General features: G+C 42.4%; 1 protein-coding gene across 1 annotated transcript in view; it reads right to left on the reverse strand.

Annotated features, from left to right (window-relative positions):
* ADAMTS2 (ADAM metallopeptidase with thrombospondin type 1 motif 2) overlaps window positions 1-15,518 on the reverse strand; it is a 174,743-nt gene that overhangs the window by 29,643 nt on the left and 129,582 nt on the right. The window contains exons 6-10 of the mRNA XM_068205862.1: window positions 8,220-8,376; window positions 7,281-7,386; window positions 5,514-5,657; window positions 3,624-3,756; window positions 2,051-2,164 (exon numbers count right to left, since the gene is read on the reverse strand). Coding sequence (XP_068061963.1) covers window positions 2,051-2,164; window positions 3,624-3,756; window positions 5,514-5,657; window positions 7,281-7,386; window positions 8,220-8,376 — 654 coding nt within the window. The remainder of the gene's footprint in view (window positions 1-2,050; window positions 2,165-3,623; window positions 3,757-5,513; window positions 5,658-7,280; window positions 7,387-8,219; window positions 8,377-15,518) is intronic.

Consider the following 15,518-nt stretch of genomic DNA (forward strand, 5'->3'; position numbering starts at 1 on the left):
TTTTTCTCAAGTGCTGATGAGGTATCCTGGGAGATGTACCTGAAAGGAAGCTACCCCACAGTAACTGAGTCCCAGCTTTGGGCAATAAATGCATTTTACAGCCCCGTGCATTCAGGAAAGAGTCTCTGGTATTGTCCCAGTTGGGAAGAGAGTGAACAGGGGAAGGCAAAATCAAGGGCAGGGATGAAAAGGAAAGGAACAGATGTAAAAGCATTGATCTGATGTACCTGTGCTAAAAACAGTAATATCTAATAAATACACTGGTCAAATGCTGAGCTTAGGTACATAAAGTCAGCTATATAACCTCCAGAACTCCCACTATTTAAAAAAAAAACCCAAACCATTTAGTTCAGACTGCTGAGCCTTATCTAATAAAATGGTTTTCATTTTTTATCCTTTTCTCAGGTTCTTCTTCTGGAAGGTGGCAGTAAGTTTATTTATCAAAAAACTGGGACAGCTCCCTTGAGAATAAAACAGTCAGAGTCCTATCATCTACTGAAACCTCAGAATGCTCACATACTCTCTTGCATCTCTGCAGAGCTCAAAAGCCTGGCTGTCTGCACAGCTTGCTGAAGCCTTGGATCCCAAGTTCCAGTCCAAAGAAAATTTTTACAGCTGAGTTGCATAATATCCTGACAAACTGTTTATAATGGAAGCACTGACAGATCCTTAACTGTAGGGTTACAAATTCCTTTTTTCTCCTCATTTCTGTTCAAATACTAATATGAATGAATAGCTCAGGGAAGAGGGTGATGCAACAAAATGGAATATAACTTTTTTTTTTAAGATGATTCCTTGCAGTCTCACCGTGAGGATCATGAATATTTTAATATAAAAATCAAGATAAAGAAAAGTGTATCCAAATAAATTGTCTAAAATTTTGGATTGTAACCTAATTCTTTTTATTTTTTTTTTTTAAAAGAGACAAAGCTTTTGTAACGGGAATAATTTAAAGAAAAGAAATCCAGAAGGGAGTGGTTTGAATAGAGTGTGACTTGCTGGCAAATTAATTTAACATAACTTTTTCATAAAAAAAGATTTTTCAAACCATAACAGCAGCTGCTAATACGGTTCATTTATTGCATAAATGATGTCATACACTGGGTTATAAAAAAACCTTTCCAAGTAGCGACATCTTCCTCTCCCCCTCAGTCACTGCATCCAAAGCCTAGGGAAGCCAGATTTTTTCCATCAGACTTCAAAGGACTTGGAGTTCAGACCCACTGTGAGCAGAGTGTGATCCCACGGAGGATAACTGGGGCTGGGAGCAGCTCCAGCGCAGTGGCTGCGCGGCCAGAGCTCTCTGAGCCTTTACCACCCCACACATCCCTCCACCACTCCTCATGCCTCCCTGGGCTCTCATCAAACCTGCAAATCCACCTCCACAGACCTGCCCTTCTCTGCTCACAGTCCCTCTGTGCTGTCATGTGGGTTCTCGCTAGCTGGCACTCAACTCCCACATCCATCCTTCCCCTCCGGGAAGCTCCAGCGGCCGTGGCTTGGCTGTTTCTCCAGCTCCCACTGCTCTCTGCACGGGGGAGGCCAGGCAGCACCACGGCAACAGCCCTGGTCCAAGCACAACACCCTGACCTCAGAAGAGTCATAGGAGAGTGGAAATTTCCCCATTTTTGGCTTTGCCACAGAGACTTGTGTGGGGCAGATACTGCCATGAGCTGCCTGAGGATGGGGTTTAATGGTCCCAGAATGGCCATGCAGGACACACCAGCCCTCACCCCATGTCCTCTCCTCACACTGCTCCGAATCACAGAATATTCTGAGTTGGATGGAATCCACAAGGATCATCAAGTCCAGCTCTTCAGTGAATGGCCCCTACAGAGATCAAACCCATGTGCTATTAGCACCGCACTCCAACCAGCTGAGCTAATGCTCAGCACTTCACTTGCACTCAGGAGTTTGCCCCACATCTTAACAAACCTCAGGTCCTCCAGACAGGTTCTTCTCTTGTTCCTCTTAATTTTGAGAGGAACATCCCCAGCTGCACACAAACACTGCCCACGGGCATGTGGGTACACAGGGCACCAGCTCTCACCTTGCCTGGTGCGCACATGGTCCCGTCCAGCGGAGGCCCTTTCTTTGTTTTGCAGAAATAGGGGTTCTCGGGGTGGCTACACCACAGCTGCTTGCAGGGATCAAATGTACGGAACTGGAACACACAAAAAGAAATCAGAGTAGATGATGCTTTGAAAGAGCTCCCACTGGAAACCGCAACAAAAGCTGAAGATGGGGGAGTTCCTTTTCTAGGTATAAAATGCCAGCTGTTAGGGCTGATCCCTGAGGAGCACCGGGATGTCTGTGGATTGAATATTTGAGCATACAGAATCATGACTCTGAGGCGAGATCCCATCTGCATGCAATGGAATAAAGTCAGGCAAAAATAGTTTTACAAGTGACCAACCAGCTTCCTCAGGCAGTGAGACACATGCTGCCTTTTCTTACAGCCTCTCCAAATGGGGCTGCTTCATTTGGCAAACAGAGCAAAAAATCCTTGTGCACCCATGGGAGATGGAAATGAACTGCTCAGACTTTAGCTCAGCTGTTGTAATCCCCTTCTTAGGGGGATGGAAATTTGAGATCAGGTCCCCAATCCAATGAATAAATCAGCGTTTTACCTACAATGCAAAGGCTTCTATAGGAGAGGATGGGAACCACCCACCACAAAACACACTAAATCATGATGTCTGGACATGCTTTTGGCTATTCTGAGCAGAGAAGAATAGAAAGCCTCCATCTCCCATGCTCTGGAGGATGGCTGTAAGAAAAGATTCTCTTTGGATGGGACATTCTTCCAAGGCAGCATCAGAGGGAATTGTATAAAGACACAACACTACAACTCATGCTGTAAAGGTTCTCATCCATTATCTAGGGACACTGCTCGACATATATATTCATTCAGATGGGAATGAAAGCAGAAATGTTATGTGTCAGCAGCTGCCATCAGCTGAAAACATCTCTTTCCATTTAATATTTAGTTCTACTTGAGGAGCTGGAGGTGGGAGACACAGCCCTCCTGCAGAAGACTATTTTCTGAGGCCAGTCCACTGAGAATAGCACTAATCTTGCCTTGCTTTAAACTTAGACTTTGCCTCTTGTTTTCCTCATACACGAGAGCCAGCCATGTCATCAAGAGCCCTTACAAGTCGCTTTACTCGCTGTGAGGCCTATTTTCTCTTACAAGGTATCAAAATGCATTACACTTTCCATAAGATTGGATCATAAAAGCATGTTGCCCTGTGCTAGCACTATGAGATGTGGCAGCAAATCCATCTCCTTCCACATCCGGGTGGGAGTTTTGTAGCAAAATAACCAGCTGCCAGCAGGAGGAGGCTCAATAACACAGCAAGTTTGTTTGCTTGACAACTACAGATATTTATGAAACTACACAATAATTACTTCTGTATCTCCAGTAAAAAAAAAAAGAAACCAAACCAATACATATTTAAAATAACATATATGTCAACATTCAGTTGTAAATCCTTGCTTACAGATAAGAAGGCAAAACATCTTTCCTTGTGGGCTTCACTACCCTGTCCCTATTAAGGACATTTCAGAGACACAGACCACTCCTGGATGAGAAATAGCAGAAGCTAAAGTTAAGTACTCACAGCTGTGCACATCATGTATCCCAGACCGAAGTCAAATCGGCACTGCTCATTCATGGAGTAGTGAATCCCTGGCAGCTGAGGAAGGGAAGGCCAGTCGTGTTCGAAGGGATCATCCCGCAGACAATCGTAGGAACTGCAACAGGCAAAAATTACAGGAACAGATGGGGCTGTGAGGCTTCCACAGTGTTTGTGGTTTCATTGCCTTTTTGTTCCAAATAAAATAGAGCCTACAATTTCTCAGATGCTGGTCCTGAAGAGCAGCTAATATTGCAATTATGGCCACATTCACTTTAGCACGTCGTATCTACCTTCAATGGATTCTACATGTCTTTTTTTGAAGCCCTTCCATTGTAATTTCCATTTAGCTTGCAGGTAAATTCCTATCAGTCTCCAAGCTCCTTATGTGAAAAGAATCAAAGCAAGAATCCACATGAGACCAAGAAGAAAAGAAAGTCTAATTAATTTTCCATTTGTGGAATTTCTTGCTGCCTGCAGCTGTCTTTCAAGTGAGGTTTGAAAAGCAGAGACCAGGGTAACCAGCCCAGAATACCACTGAGCTTACAGTTTCCCTGTGTCCTCCCTGAGAAGCAATGACTCATTTACAGACTTCACATGGGTTTGTTCCCTCTCTCTGCTTCTCCTGATCGCTTCCCAGCTCCATCCATAGTTTAAACTAAGTGTCCTTTCTGTGTGATCAACGTGGAAGTTTCTCCTCTGCTCCTAAGGAGTGAGGACAGCCTGTAGAATTACATCTGACCAAGTCATGCCAGCACAAAGGATTGATGCCAGTCCCACCAAATGGTTAACCCAGTGTAAGTATTGGTTGATTCACAACACCAGCACAGTCCACAGGGTCTCTGAAATGTCTCCCAGTTATTTTACAGACATAAGGACACCATACACGAGCCCATCCTGGCAATCATTAAGGTTGCCTTGAAGTTACCAATAGCAGAAAGCAGAATTTTGAGGTTAGATTTTCTTCAAAGTAAACCATCATTCTGCTTTGTTATAAGACTTTTTATAAATAGTTGTATTTAAAAGAACGTAAAGCAGCCCTCTAGGCCAGATGATTTTTATTTAATGGCTAAAGCTCTGGAGGATTTTGCTAATTGAAACAATCACACTTCCCTCACCATGTTTTTATTCCTTATTGCCACACCTAAGATATCTTCGATAATAAAAATATTGACAAAAAGACTGACTCATGTTTACTTCATGTATTTTGCTGCACTTTTTTCCTACTCATTTTCAGCTTTTGCTGGTTATAGTAGTAGTTTCCCTGTATTTTTATACAACTTGCACATAACAAGGGGAGGGTTTTTTTCTGTAAGGAGCAAAAAAAAGGTCATAAACAACAGAATTTGTCAGGGAACTCCACACAGGTCTAATGCCTGAAGTGTCAGGTCCAAAAAGGAAGGCAAGGGCATGGATGAAGCTGTTTAAACAGCTTTTGCATTTAAGATGCTGAAAGAAAAATTAACAACTGAAGAACTGATTCTGGAACCATGTGTGCTCTTCAGATATCTACTAAAGTCAAGGACAGTCCTGATCACTTAAAGGGCAGATTTTCCTCTCTAGGCAGCACCACCTTGTCACTGACAGGTATCATAAGCAACAAATGGCACGACAGACACAACACTGCTGGGCAGCCAAGGCAGCCCTCAGCTAGAGACTAGGGAAGGGAAGGAGGAAAGTCAACAGTGAGATTCACAACAATGCCTTCCATCATCCCTGACAGGACAGCAGATACACCCTCAATGTCCAGAAAATGAACAGACGCAAATGCAACCAAGATCATTTAGAATGGGCTGAGATCAAAGCGAAGGCGGGATGCAGAGCTGCTCCCACGCGCTCCCTCACGGGGGGCAGAGGCTGCCACGCAGTACTCACTGGAGGTAGCGGTTCAGCTCCTGCTGGCTGCAGCGGGACCAGTGGAAGCGGTGGAAGGCAGCCTGCACCAGGGGGGCCATGATGCTGCCCAGCCGGACCTCGTCCCCACAGCGGTTCCCTTGGCCGTCGTGCTCCATTCCTAAACTGCCCCGCGCACACAGAGACACAGCGGTGACGTTGCGGGTGGGCTCCGAGTGCTGTCCCCTCCCCATGTCACCAGGGGTTGGTGCCAGCAGGGTTCTGAAGTCCCATGGCCCTTGTTCACATGAGCAAAGTCATGGGAATAAGGGTGAGGCTGCAGCTAAAGAGCTGGTCTGGAGTAACTCCCGCATGGAAGGATCGACCCTTGAGAGTACCTTCATGTCATTAGCCTAATCCACTTTCGAAAAAACCTGAAAATGCCTCTTGTGGACTTTGTGCACATGCACATTTGTGAATTACTACAGCTAAATGTGAATCCATTTCTGAATTACTGAGCCTGCCCACCCTCCAAGAATACTAACAGAAATGTTCCCTGGCTCTAAGCTGGAGCTATCCAGGACTTTATGTAACTTCTAAAAAAAATTACACCTTAGCTTGGATTTAAAGTATTTTGCAACTGCAGACTTTTTTTACATGGAAATAAAGAAAAGCACCACACAGAAAGCTAGTTCAGACAAGCTGCTGTTGCCCAAGAGCAATCCCACATTGTTTAAATGTGAAACAGCCTGGAAAGTGGTGGATGCTTTCTAGAAAATTACCCCAAATTACAGATATTTTAAAATTTCTTTTTGGATTTATTATGAATACATTTGTTCCTTTCCTTTGTTAGGATCTTATATTGCCTTTTTAATAAGCACTATTGGACTAATGTGGGCAATATCTGTCCATAGTTAAACCAAATTAACAGACTGGGGCTGAATATGACCTGAGGGATTACAAACTTTCTGCAGTGGTGTCTCTTTTAAAGCCCATGCTGCGTTCTTTTCATTCCTAATTCAAAAATTCTGGAATCAAATACTAACTGAGTCTCAAATAGGTGTCTCTGTCTAACTAAGATATATTTATGGTGATTTCAATAAATTTTGGCACTTTATTGTTTAAAAAAAGAGAAAGGGCCGGCAGGCTTTCTTAGGGAAAACAGAATAGATGGAAACTATTCAGAAAAAGCCTTCTGGTAACTGTTATTCTACCAAAGAGAAAATGGGAAATCAGTGGGAGTTCTCTGGAGGGAAAACAGGGAAACTAAAAAGAGCTGGGAAAAAACAAAGCTCTAACAACTGCTGCCCAGGCACGGGTTCAAATCATGTCAAGAGGTAAAATGATTGCATTTTTTATATGAGATATATAGAACAGTTGTAACTGCAGTGCTTGGCACCTCGCTTCTATACAGTATTGTTTCCTTTATCAGCAGTAACATATACAGATTATGTACTTATTTAGTATGGATTGCTGGCAAGAATACTGTGTTTCACTGACTCAGTGAATTCATATTTCTTTATTATGGGTACTTTACATTTCCACCAGGAGACTACAATTCATCATTCAATCTAGTCCCACAGCAGCCCTGGAAGATATTTTGTTATTAGTTCTTTTTTCCCATTTGAAAATCCCAAAATATAAAGCTTACTTAAGACCATAAAGAAAGCTTTGTGAGAGCTGAGACCTGAAACCAGAGCTAACCCTGAATATTGTTTCTTAACATCAATTGCATATGTTCAATGACATCAGCATTTGTCTGTACCAAAAGCCATTTAAGGCACAACACAGATGTCCAGTTGTACTCACACATGTCCAGTTTCATGAGCCACCACAAATGCAGATGAAAAACCATCTTCATGGTTGAGAGTGCAGCTCCGGACAGGATGGCACATCCCAGTGACAGGAGCGTAGCCTGTGAGAAACACCAAGTGTTTCACAAAATGAGCAAGTACAGAAAAATCAGCGTGGTGGGAAGCTCTAGGGTGAGCTCTGTTCACTGTTGTGACACAAGCATAGTTGAAGTGATCCTCTCAAGACCTCTGCCCCCAAACATTTATTATGTGCTCCTTCATCTAGGAAACAGATGAAACCAGCCTTGAACAAATGAAAACTTCCTGGCTCACCAAGAAGATTCTTGTCACCTCTTGGACTGCCCTATGATTGCCTTTTCTAAGTGCATAAGACAACAGAGGCAAAGAACACCACGTGCTGCTGTATGGAGCAGCCAAATACCAGCCCTCAGGGAGCAAAGCCCCAGCCCTGTGTTGACAGCAGTTCTGGCCAACTCAAAATGAATGGGAAAGCTCTGAGATTTCTCCCCTCTGGTGAAAAACCTGATCTCACATGAGGCAGAGGTCTGAAAAAAGAAAAAAGTGGACAGCGCTTGGCCCTGCTATGCCAGACCTCTCTATGACCACATTTCATGCAATTCAGCTCTAACACAGCAACAGCATTGGAACTTTTTAAACACAAAATCTATTATTTAATCTTTGCGCATTTCCAGGACTGTGTACATATGTATCCCATTTTCTTTGCTTCAGTAAGAACACAGAAAGGATCCAATAGGTAATCAGTAAGAAAGGATCAAATAACAAGTGAAGCAGTTACAACTGAAAATGGCTCAATGCGGAGCTTTTGAGGAAAGAAAACACTGCGCACAGCTCAGCAAAGGAGATACAATTAAACTTTAAGTGGCTAGCCTGGCTCGGTAACAAATGCAAATGCAGAACAAACCCAGACACACACCTTGCATGCCTGATGGACCAAAGTCCTGCCTGGTGAGGAAGATGGCGTGGTCGTGATACTCGGCGTGCCCAGTGTCGGGTTTCTGCTGCAAGTAGGCCCAGCGACACACGTTCTCCAGGCTTTGTGAGGGGTTCCCAATCTCTATCAGACTCATAGACTGCAGTCACACAGAGGAAAAAAAAAGACACCAAGAGTTGTTTATTAAAAGCGCGGGCAATTTTTTCCCCTACTTTTTCGGGCACTTGACTAAATATCACATTTCCATTACAAGTTTGTTCTTAATTAAGAGATACTTACACTTCAGAAACAAATTTTACTGGATCAAGAAAGCAAGAAAATAGCTAAAGTTCATGGTTAGATTGTGATTTCTGCATTTAATGAGATCTAAGATATAACAAAATTAAAAAATAGACGAGAAATAAAAAGATGGGTATTCTAATGACAAAACTCATACTGGGTTGTGCACTCTTATTATTTCTATGCCATCCTGGCATCAGTTTACATCACTTCATCATCTCTTTACCATCACTTCCAGACTGGATATACAGTTCCTGATGGAGCCCATGTCCCTTTAGGAATCACAGCAGTCTCAACCAGGAGAGGCTGACCCAGCGTGGGGAAGATCAATGCCTAATGGCCAAGAAAAGCCTATCACAACCACTGCAGAGAGCCAGCACCCTGTCCTGTTCATCAGCTGCTTTTGTCATGAAATGGAGCTGTTTAGGCCGTTCTGTCAGACCTTGGCACACTCCTGGATGCTCTGTTGGTGTAAAACAAGTACACTTTTTTAGCTGTACTTGAATCGTTACTTCCAGAAATGGACTTTCTCAGTGACTTTTAAATTGCATTTTCTTTATCCCATTACTCATCTGAAGATCATTCAGAAGGTAGAACACAACTTCCCACTGTGAAGTGCCTTCTCCATGTAAACCACACGTTACATGGGTGGTGAACTGACACGGCTTGGCTTGGCTCTCCAGTGAGCTGATGTGTTAGGTGAGGTGCAAAGAGCAGTTCTCTTGAGCAAAGACAAAAAAGGCATTTTAAAATCCAGCTATTACATTTGTCTCCTTTTTTTTTTTTTGCATTAAGTACTTTCTTCAGAGTTCCCAGCTAATTCTGTTTGATACTGTACACTGCTAAGACTTTAGAAAGCTTATTGTATTTGGAATACTGTAAAATGTATGACTAACTGACCTGTCTCAGGACTTCCAGGATTTGTAAGAACTACAGATGTGAACCCTGGCTTTTCATTTGCAAAAATTATATTACCATGACAACACTGTAATCATAACAAAACCCACTACAGTTTAGATGCTATACTGTACTGCAAGCATTTGTCATTCCAAAATACTTAATGTAGAGCAAAACTTAGCCTAGGCCAAAAATAAGAGAGAAGTAATACAATTCATGTTTAAATACAGATGTATTTGACGTGTCTTCTAATTTAATGCACGATGGAGTACGTAGAGTATTGACTACATGAAAAAGAAAATCCTCAAAGGGTTGTGGAAGAACAACTGGAATTGATAAAAGAAGCGTCTGCCAAACTGAGGTCTGATTTTGGCAAAACTAAGATATTACAATTCTGCAAATGTTCAGAAAAACAAATTTATAAACCAAATAGAGGCACAGTTTGGATTCTGATACCAGTGTGGAATGAAAAAGTTGTAATATAATCCTGTGCTGGATCATACTGCTTCCAGACATAATTCCCTTGGAAACTGAACTAATAACTGTATTTTAAATGGTGGGACAGTTGTGGTGCCTTTATTGAATCTTTGTATATTTATAAGAACATACTTAAACAAACTTTGGGTCACTAATACAGGGCAAAATCCTGGCTCTTCAAGAAAAATTCTAGTCCTTTAAACTGGGTTTGACTGTTGCTGAGGTCTTTACTAACATCCATCAGTGGTAAAACAAAAACAAACAAGCAAACAAACACAAAATGTATCTGTGTCACCTTCACTCTTATTTCTCTATAACTGCAGAAAAAAGATCAATTCCTTCAAGAAGCTCAATAAAAAATCTGACTGCAAGACTCAAAAGAAAAGAATGCTGTAAAATGAAGTTGAGGAACCTCTATTTTCTGATGTTTGCTAATACTTCCTTATTTCATAATGACCTCCTTGTGTACATTCTGCCAAATGAAAAATTGCATCATTTAAGACACAATGATCAGAAAACAATGAAAACACACACCCTATCAACATATGCTTTGTTTAAGGGTATCCAATTATTTGCAAAGAAGTATTGAATTTGCATAATCAGCAAAAAAGCATAGAAAATAAAATGTCAATTATTTCCTAATAACCACTGCTTTATAGCTTTCCTCTGTTATCTCTTCCCTGCCCGCTAAACCAAACCCTTGTTGGTGGAGTTCATCACAAAAGCAAAATATTTGTCTCTGAATGAACTAAGAGAGCAGGTTTCAGCACTGCTCTGATTAACACCGAGTCTGCCAGAGGCCAGAGCAGTCTGGCACAGCAAAGCAGCAGCTCCCGTGGTTCAGGCACTGCCCTGGCATCTGCCGTGAGTCAACAACTCTCTCACTGTATTCTGAAGTCCATTCCAAGAGCAAAACCACAGGCTCAGTCCAAGAGAACTTCAATGCTTACTTATCAAAACATTGATTTTAGAGTTTGTCTTCAAGCAAATGAAGTTGGACCAACTGGTTAATACGGAGCATTGTGGGGTTTTTTCCTCCAATGCAACAGGAAGAAATTAAAAAAAAAAACCCTTTCACATAAAAGAGGAAGCGAGAACACACAAGTCTTATAAAACATGTTTTAGCTGACCCAATGTTTTTGCCAATGACACAACTTTAACATCATAAAACTGAACCTTACTGCTCTTTAAGTTGAGAAACAAGACATCCACTAGGAAATCAATTATTTTGAGTGTCCATGTGCTATGAATGTAAGTAGCAAGTCTAGATCCTGTACGTGAAGAGGACTTCAGAGAGTGAGAGGAAAAACTCGGTCTGTCTGCTGAGTACTCCAAGTCCACTGAGCACTCAAATCATCCCTTGTCTTTCCTCACTGTAATGCAGCAGCCTGAAAAGAGAAAGCCACTTGATTCCTAGCAAATTTTTACCTGAATGACCACTTTCCACAATTTGCCAAAGACTTTCAGATCAGAAAGGCTCCAACAGTGCTAGCAGCAAATATTGCATGGCCGGGGAACCATCAGTGAGTCAAGCTCACTGTGCTGTGCAACTGCACTGGCTGAGACTGAAGAACCACGAACACCGTGGTCCTCTCCTCACAGCAGGCAATGGTATGGCCAGAGAAGGGAATTAGAGGTAGTGTTTCCCTCCAAAGAACCTCCAAGGTTCCAGTGGTCTTTGGATCAAAGACTTCCTAAGCTACGCATGCCTTTGTATAGAATTTTATCCACTTTTCCAGCTGCCTTGCCTTTACAGATAAATGATGCTGTCCTGAAGAAAGAAGCTTAGGAGATCATTGGACCAGGCAAAGCTTGTTAGTTGACAGGGCAGATGTCATATGTTTTAGAAGGATGTTGTCCAAAAATTACTCTTGTAGAAATATCAGATAACAATAATATTTTCTTTTAGATTTCAATGTGGGCTTTCATCAGAGCCCAACCCCTTATTAAATGGACAAAGCAAGTAACAAAGAGGAAAAGAGATGAGCTGTGTGCTGTAATAATGGCTGAAAGGTAAAATCCCTTTTTGTCCCACTGCAAACAGGGGAAGTTGGGGGCCAGCAGGCTGCACATGGAGAAGAGGTGTAGGTGTTACTCTTGGCCAGTAAAGGGCCCACACTGCCAGGAACTCGCAGGTCCTGCAGCTGGCTGGGAGCTCTGACCTGGCTGGGAAGGACCTCTTTCCAAGCAGGACAGCAGGCCTGTGGAGAGCATTACTCAGCTGATCAGCAGGAAAACTGCCAATGGAAAGAGAAACTTTCCTTCTCACAGCAAGAAAAGCAAAAAATCTGTGAACTGCTGATGGAAACAGATGGAGATGTTGGCCAAGAAGTGGAAAGGGCTCAGCTGGGAAAACATCCCCCAGGCGAGGAGACACCACAGAGGGTGACGAGGACAGTCTGCCCTACAGAACTAGCTGAGGCCTTTTCTCTGGGAAACTCAACATCTACCAATGCTGCACATTTTCCTTCCTTTTTTTTTGATCCTGCCTTCATTTCTTCTCCACTCCCTTCCTTCTTAGATGGAAGCAACAAAAAAAAAAAAAAAAAAAAAACTGATTTGCAACTACCATTCATACAAAGAGGAAAAGCAGGGGAGTAAGAAGTGGTTGAAAGCCAGAGACGTCTCAGAACCTTTTTTGCTATCTGTCTTATTCTTTGGGAAGTTATCAGTTCTCTTATATGAACACACTGAAGAACAAGTCATTCATTAAGCTGACTGGAAAGTCTTTCAAATACTTGTGGAGAGTATGGGACAAGGAAGAAATATGTGATTTTTTTTTTTCTTCAACAATGTCAAAGTTATCTTAGAAGAAAACTGCAAATTTAATCTATATTCTACCCAAGCCTTTCAAGAATGTTCAAGCTGCCGGCCCATGTGAAAGACACACTGGTGTCACAGACAGAATGGCAGCTCCTCTTAAGCAAATGTTTTATTTATCTGATATTTGGCATCACTGGGTACAACTTCGCAAAAGTGATGATGAGCAGGAAACTGGTGATAAGAACATGAGAAATTTAGGCTGGTCAGAAGCTTGGAACCTTTCCTAACTCATCCATTAGGTGGTGCTCCAAGAGAACCAACGTAAAAGGCTTTGCAGCTCTTCAGTAGCTCCAGGAGGAGCAGAAATATTCTTAACATGACAGGCTTCAAACTATAGTAGGAAAAGTTGGACCACAGCAGTGCACACGTTCAGGAAACAATTTAACATATGACTTTCCCTTCCTGAACGTGTAAAGTCTCTGCAAAACACACGGTTTACATTGCTTCTACTTGGCACTTCTATTGCTCATTGGATATTGGATTAGAACTTCTATATTCTTCTCTCATCCTGAACAAGACAAGCACAAGATAAATAAATACAATTATTGAACGTCCATGGTAACCAAACTAACAAAAATAGCTCATTCAGCAAACTGTCATTTTGCATTCAAAGGATTTGTAAAGCTTTCTTATGGCAGCAGTTTGTAAACATTTTTCAGTCTCTAATTCTATATAAATGTAAGCAGATCAGGAGTACAAAGCACTGTTTATGCTATCAGCCAGCTCCACATTCTTCAAGGTCCCAACAAAACACACTGGGAAATTATATAAACTCTAAGCCTAATATATAAATAAGGGAATTCAACAATTCACCCAGATAAAAAACAGGAGGGGCAATACCTCTTCTCTTCATCCCCAAATGAAACATATGAAAACAGTGAAAAAATATCAACAACTGAAAAAATGCTACATCATATGTGAGTCCTGGCCTTGCAACTCAGCCTGTGCAGAACTGGTTACTGGTATTTGGATATGACCAAATACTGGGGTCAACAACTCCATCCTCAGACACATTTGTAAGCTTGATTCCTGCTGATTGTTTCAGGTCTTCTGCATCTATCAATGACAGTGGAAAAATAAGATACTCAACTCACATTCATGACCTAGTACAAGGAGAGGCTGGAGGAGGCTCAGGAAAATCTCAATATATATAAATACCTATTGGGCACGGAATAAAAATGGCTGAGACAGTCTTCTCAGTGGGATTCAGAGAAAGGAGAAGAGGCAATTGGCAAGAAAAAAAGCCTTTAGGAGTGTTACTGTAGTTTTACCATAAGAGTGGCCAAACATTGGGAAGGGTTGTCCAGAGAGGTTATTGAGTCTCTGGAAATGTTCAAAACCAAGCTGGACCAAGTCCTGAACAACCTGCTCCAGGTGACCTTGCTTTAAGCAGGGCAGTTGGACTAGATGATGTCCAGAGGTCCATTCCAAGCACAGCAATTCCATGGCCCTATTGTGCCGCTCCTTGCATTGTCAGGCACAGGTGCTCTCAGCCAGAGTCTTTGCACCTTCCTGGGAGAGGCAGAGGTAAGTGGAGGTGCTCATCCATCCAGGGAAACAAGAGGATCGACAGCAAAATAATGACAAACAGCAGATTTAAGGAATAAATCTGATTTGTGCTTCCAAGGCTGCCTTATGGGAAACAGAGAGAAAGAAGAACCTGACTCAGACTGAGCCACACTTCCATCCTGGCTGAACCAAGAACATCTCCCCTGCTTACATCAAGCTTAGACATGAAAAGGTCAGATGGCAAAGAGAGCATCATTTATGAAAATATCGAAGGTAAAGCCCTGTCCCAAATGAAGGCAGCAGGAGCTCTGCTAATATCTCAGACATACAAAATTGAAAAGTCCTTCTCAGCTGAGCAGTCCTGTCCTATGAGGTTGCAGGCATCCACTCCATAGCACTTTCTTCCTGAACTACTACCTCAAAGCCGTTTGGGTTTTCTTCCCTCCTCTAAGGTATTTGAGAGGCACTCTGCACTGGTAGTCAGGTTCCTCTTTCACTCTGACCAAGTTAACATGTGGACAGAGTCCAACCACTTGTTATGATGCCAACACTGGTTTACAGATTATGTGGATTTTCTCTCCCTCCTGGCTGCATTTCCAGATGCCACGGAGCAGAGCCAGCATCCCTCAGCCCATCCCACCCTGCTCCAGGCTGAATACAGGCCACTCGGGCTGTGCATGGCGCCAAAGGAGAGCTCAGGGGTGTCCTGCACTGCCACACTCACATTTCCCAAGAAATAACCCTCACAAATCCTCAGGTGGCTGCATTTATTGAAACTCCTGCAGTCCCTGCAAAATTATTTCCAAGTGTTGTTTCATTAATCACTGTATTAATTACATCCATCCCAGCTAACATGTGCTTTCCTCTGCGCTGTGCAAGGGCAGCTCATCTGCACACAGAGTCACCATTGTCAGTGGACAGAGCGTGGGGCTGGAGCCAGGAATTTATGAGGTCTTATCCCCAGCCTGCCAGTGGCCTTCCGTGTGGCCTTGGAAAATAACACTTAACATCTTTGTTTTTTTAGCTGTAAAATGGGAATAATAATCTTTCTTCATTCACCTCAAAAAGGCGATGAGAGGATTTTATGCAGTGCTCAGTATTTAAATGTTTCCAAACAAATTTTAGAATAACCAGTCAGGGTTTTTAAATGCATGCTCAGCTCATCTCTTGCAACCTCCTCTGCACTTGGTGCTCGTGGTTGCTTTGCTTATATCCCTGAGTATTCTAGAGCTAGCTGTATTACAGAGCTGTTACAACCAAAATAGGTCTAAGTGGAATAATTTGCACAAACATTGA

The sequence above is a fragment of the Anomalospiza imberbis genome, chromosome 15 (assembly GCF_031753505.1).
Source record: "Anomalospiza imberbis isolate Cuckoo-Finch-1a 21T00152 chromosome 15, ASM3175350v1, whole genome shotgun sequence".
In the NCBI taxonomy this organism is placed as follows: domain Eukaryota; kingdom Metazoa; phylum Chordata; class Aves; order Passeriformes; family Viduidae; genus Anomalospiza; species Anomalospiza imberbis.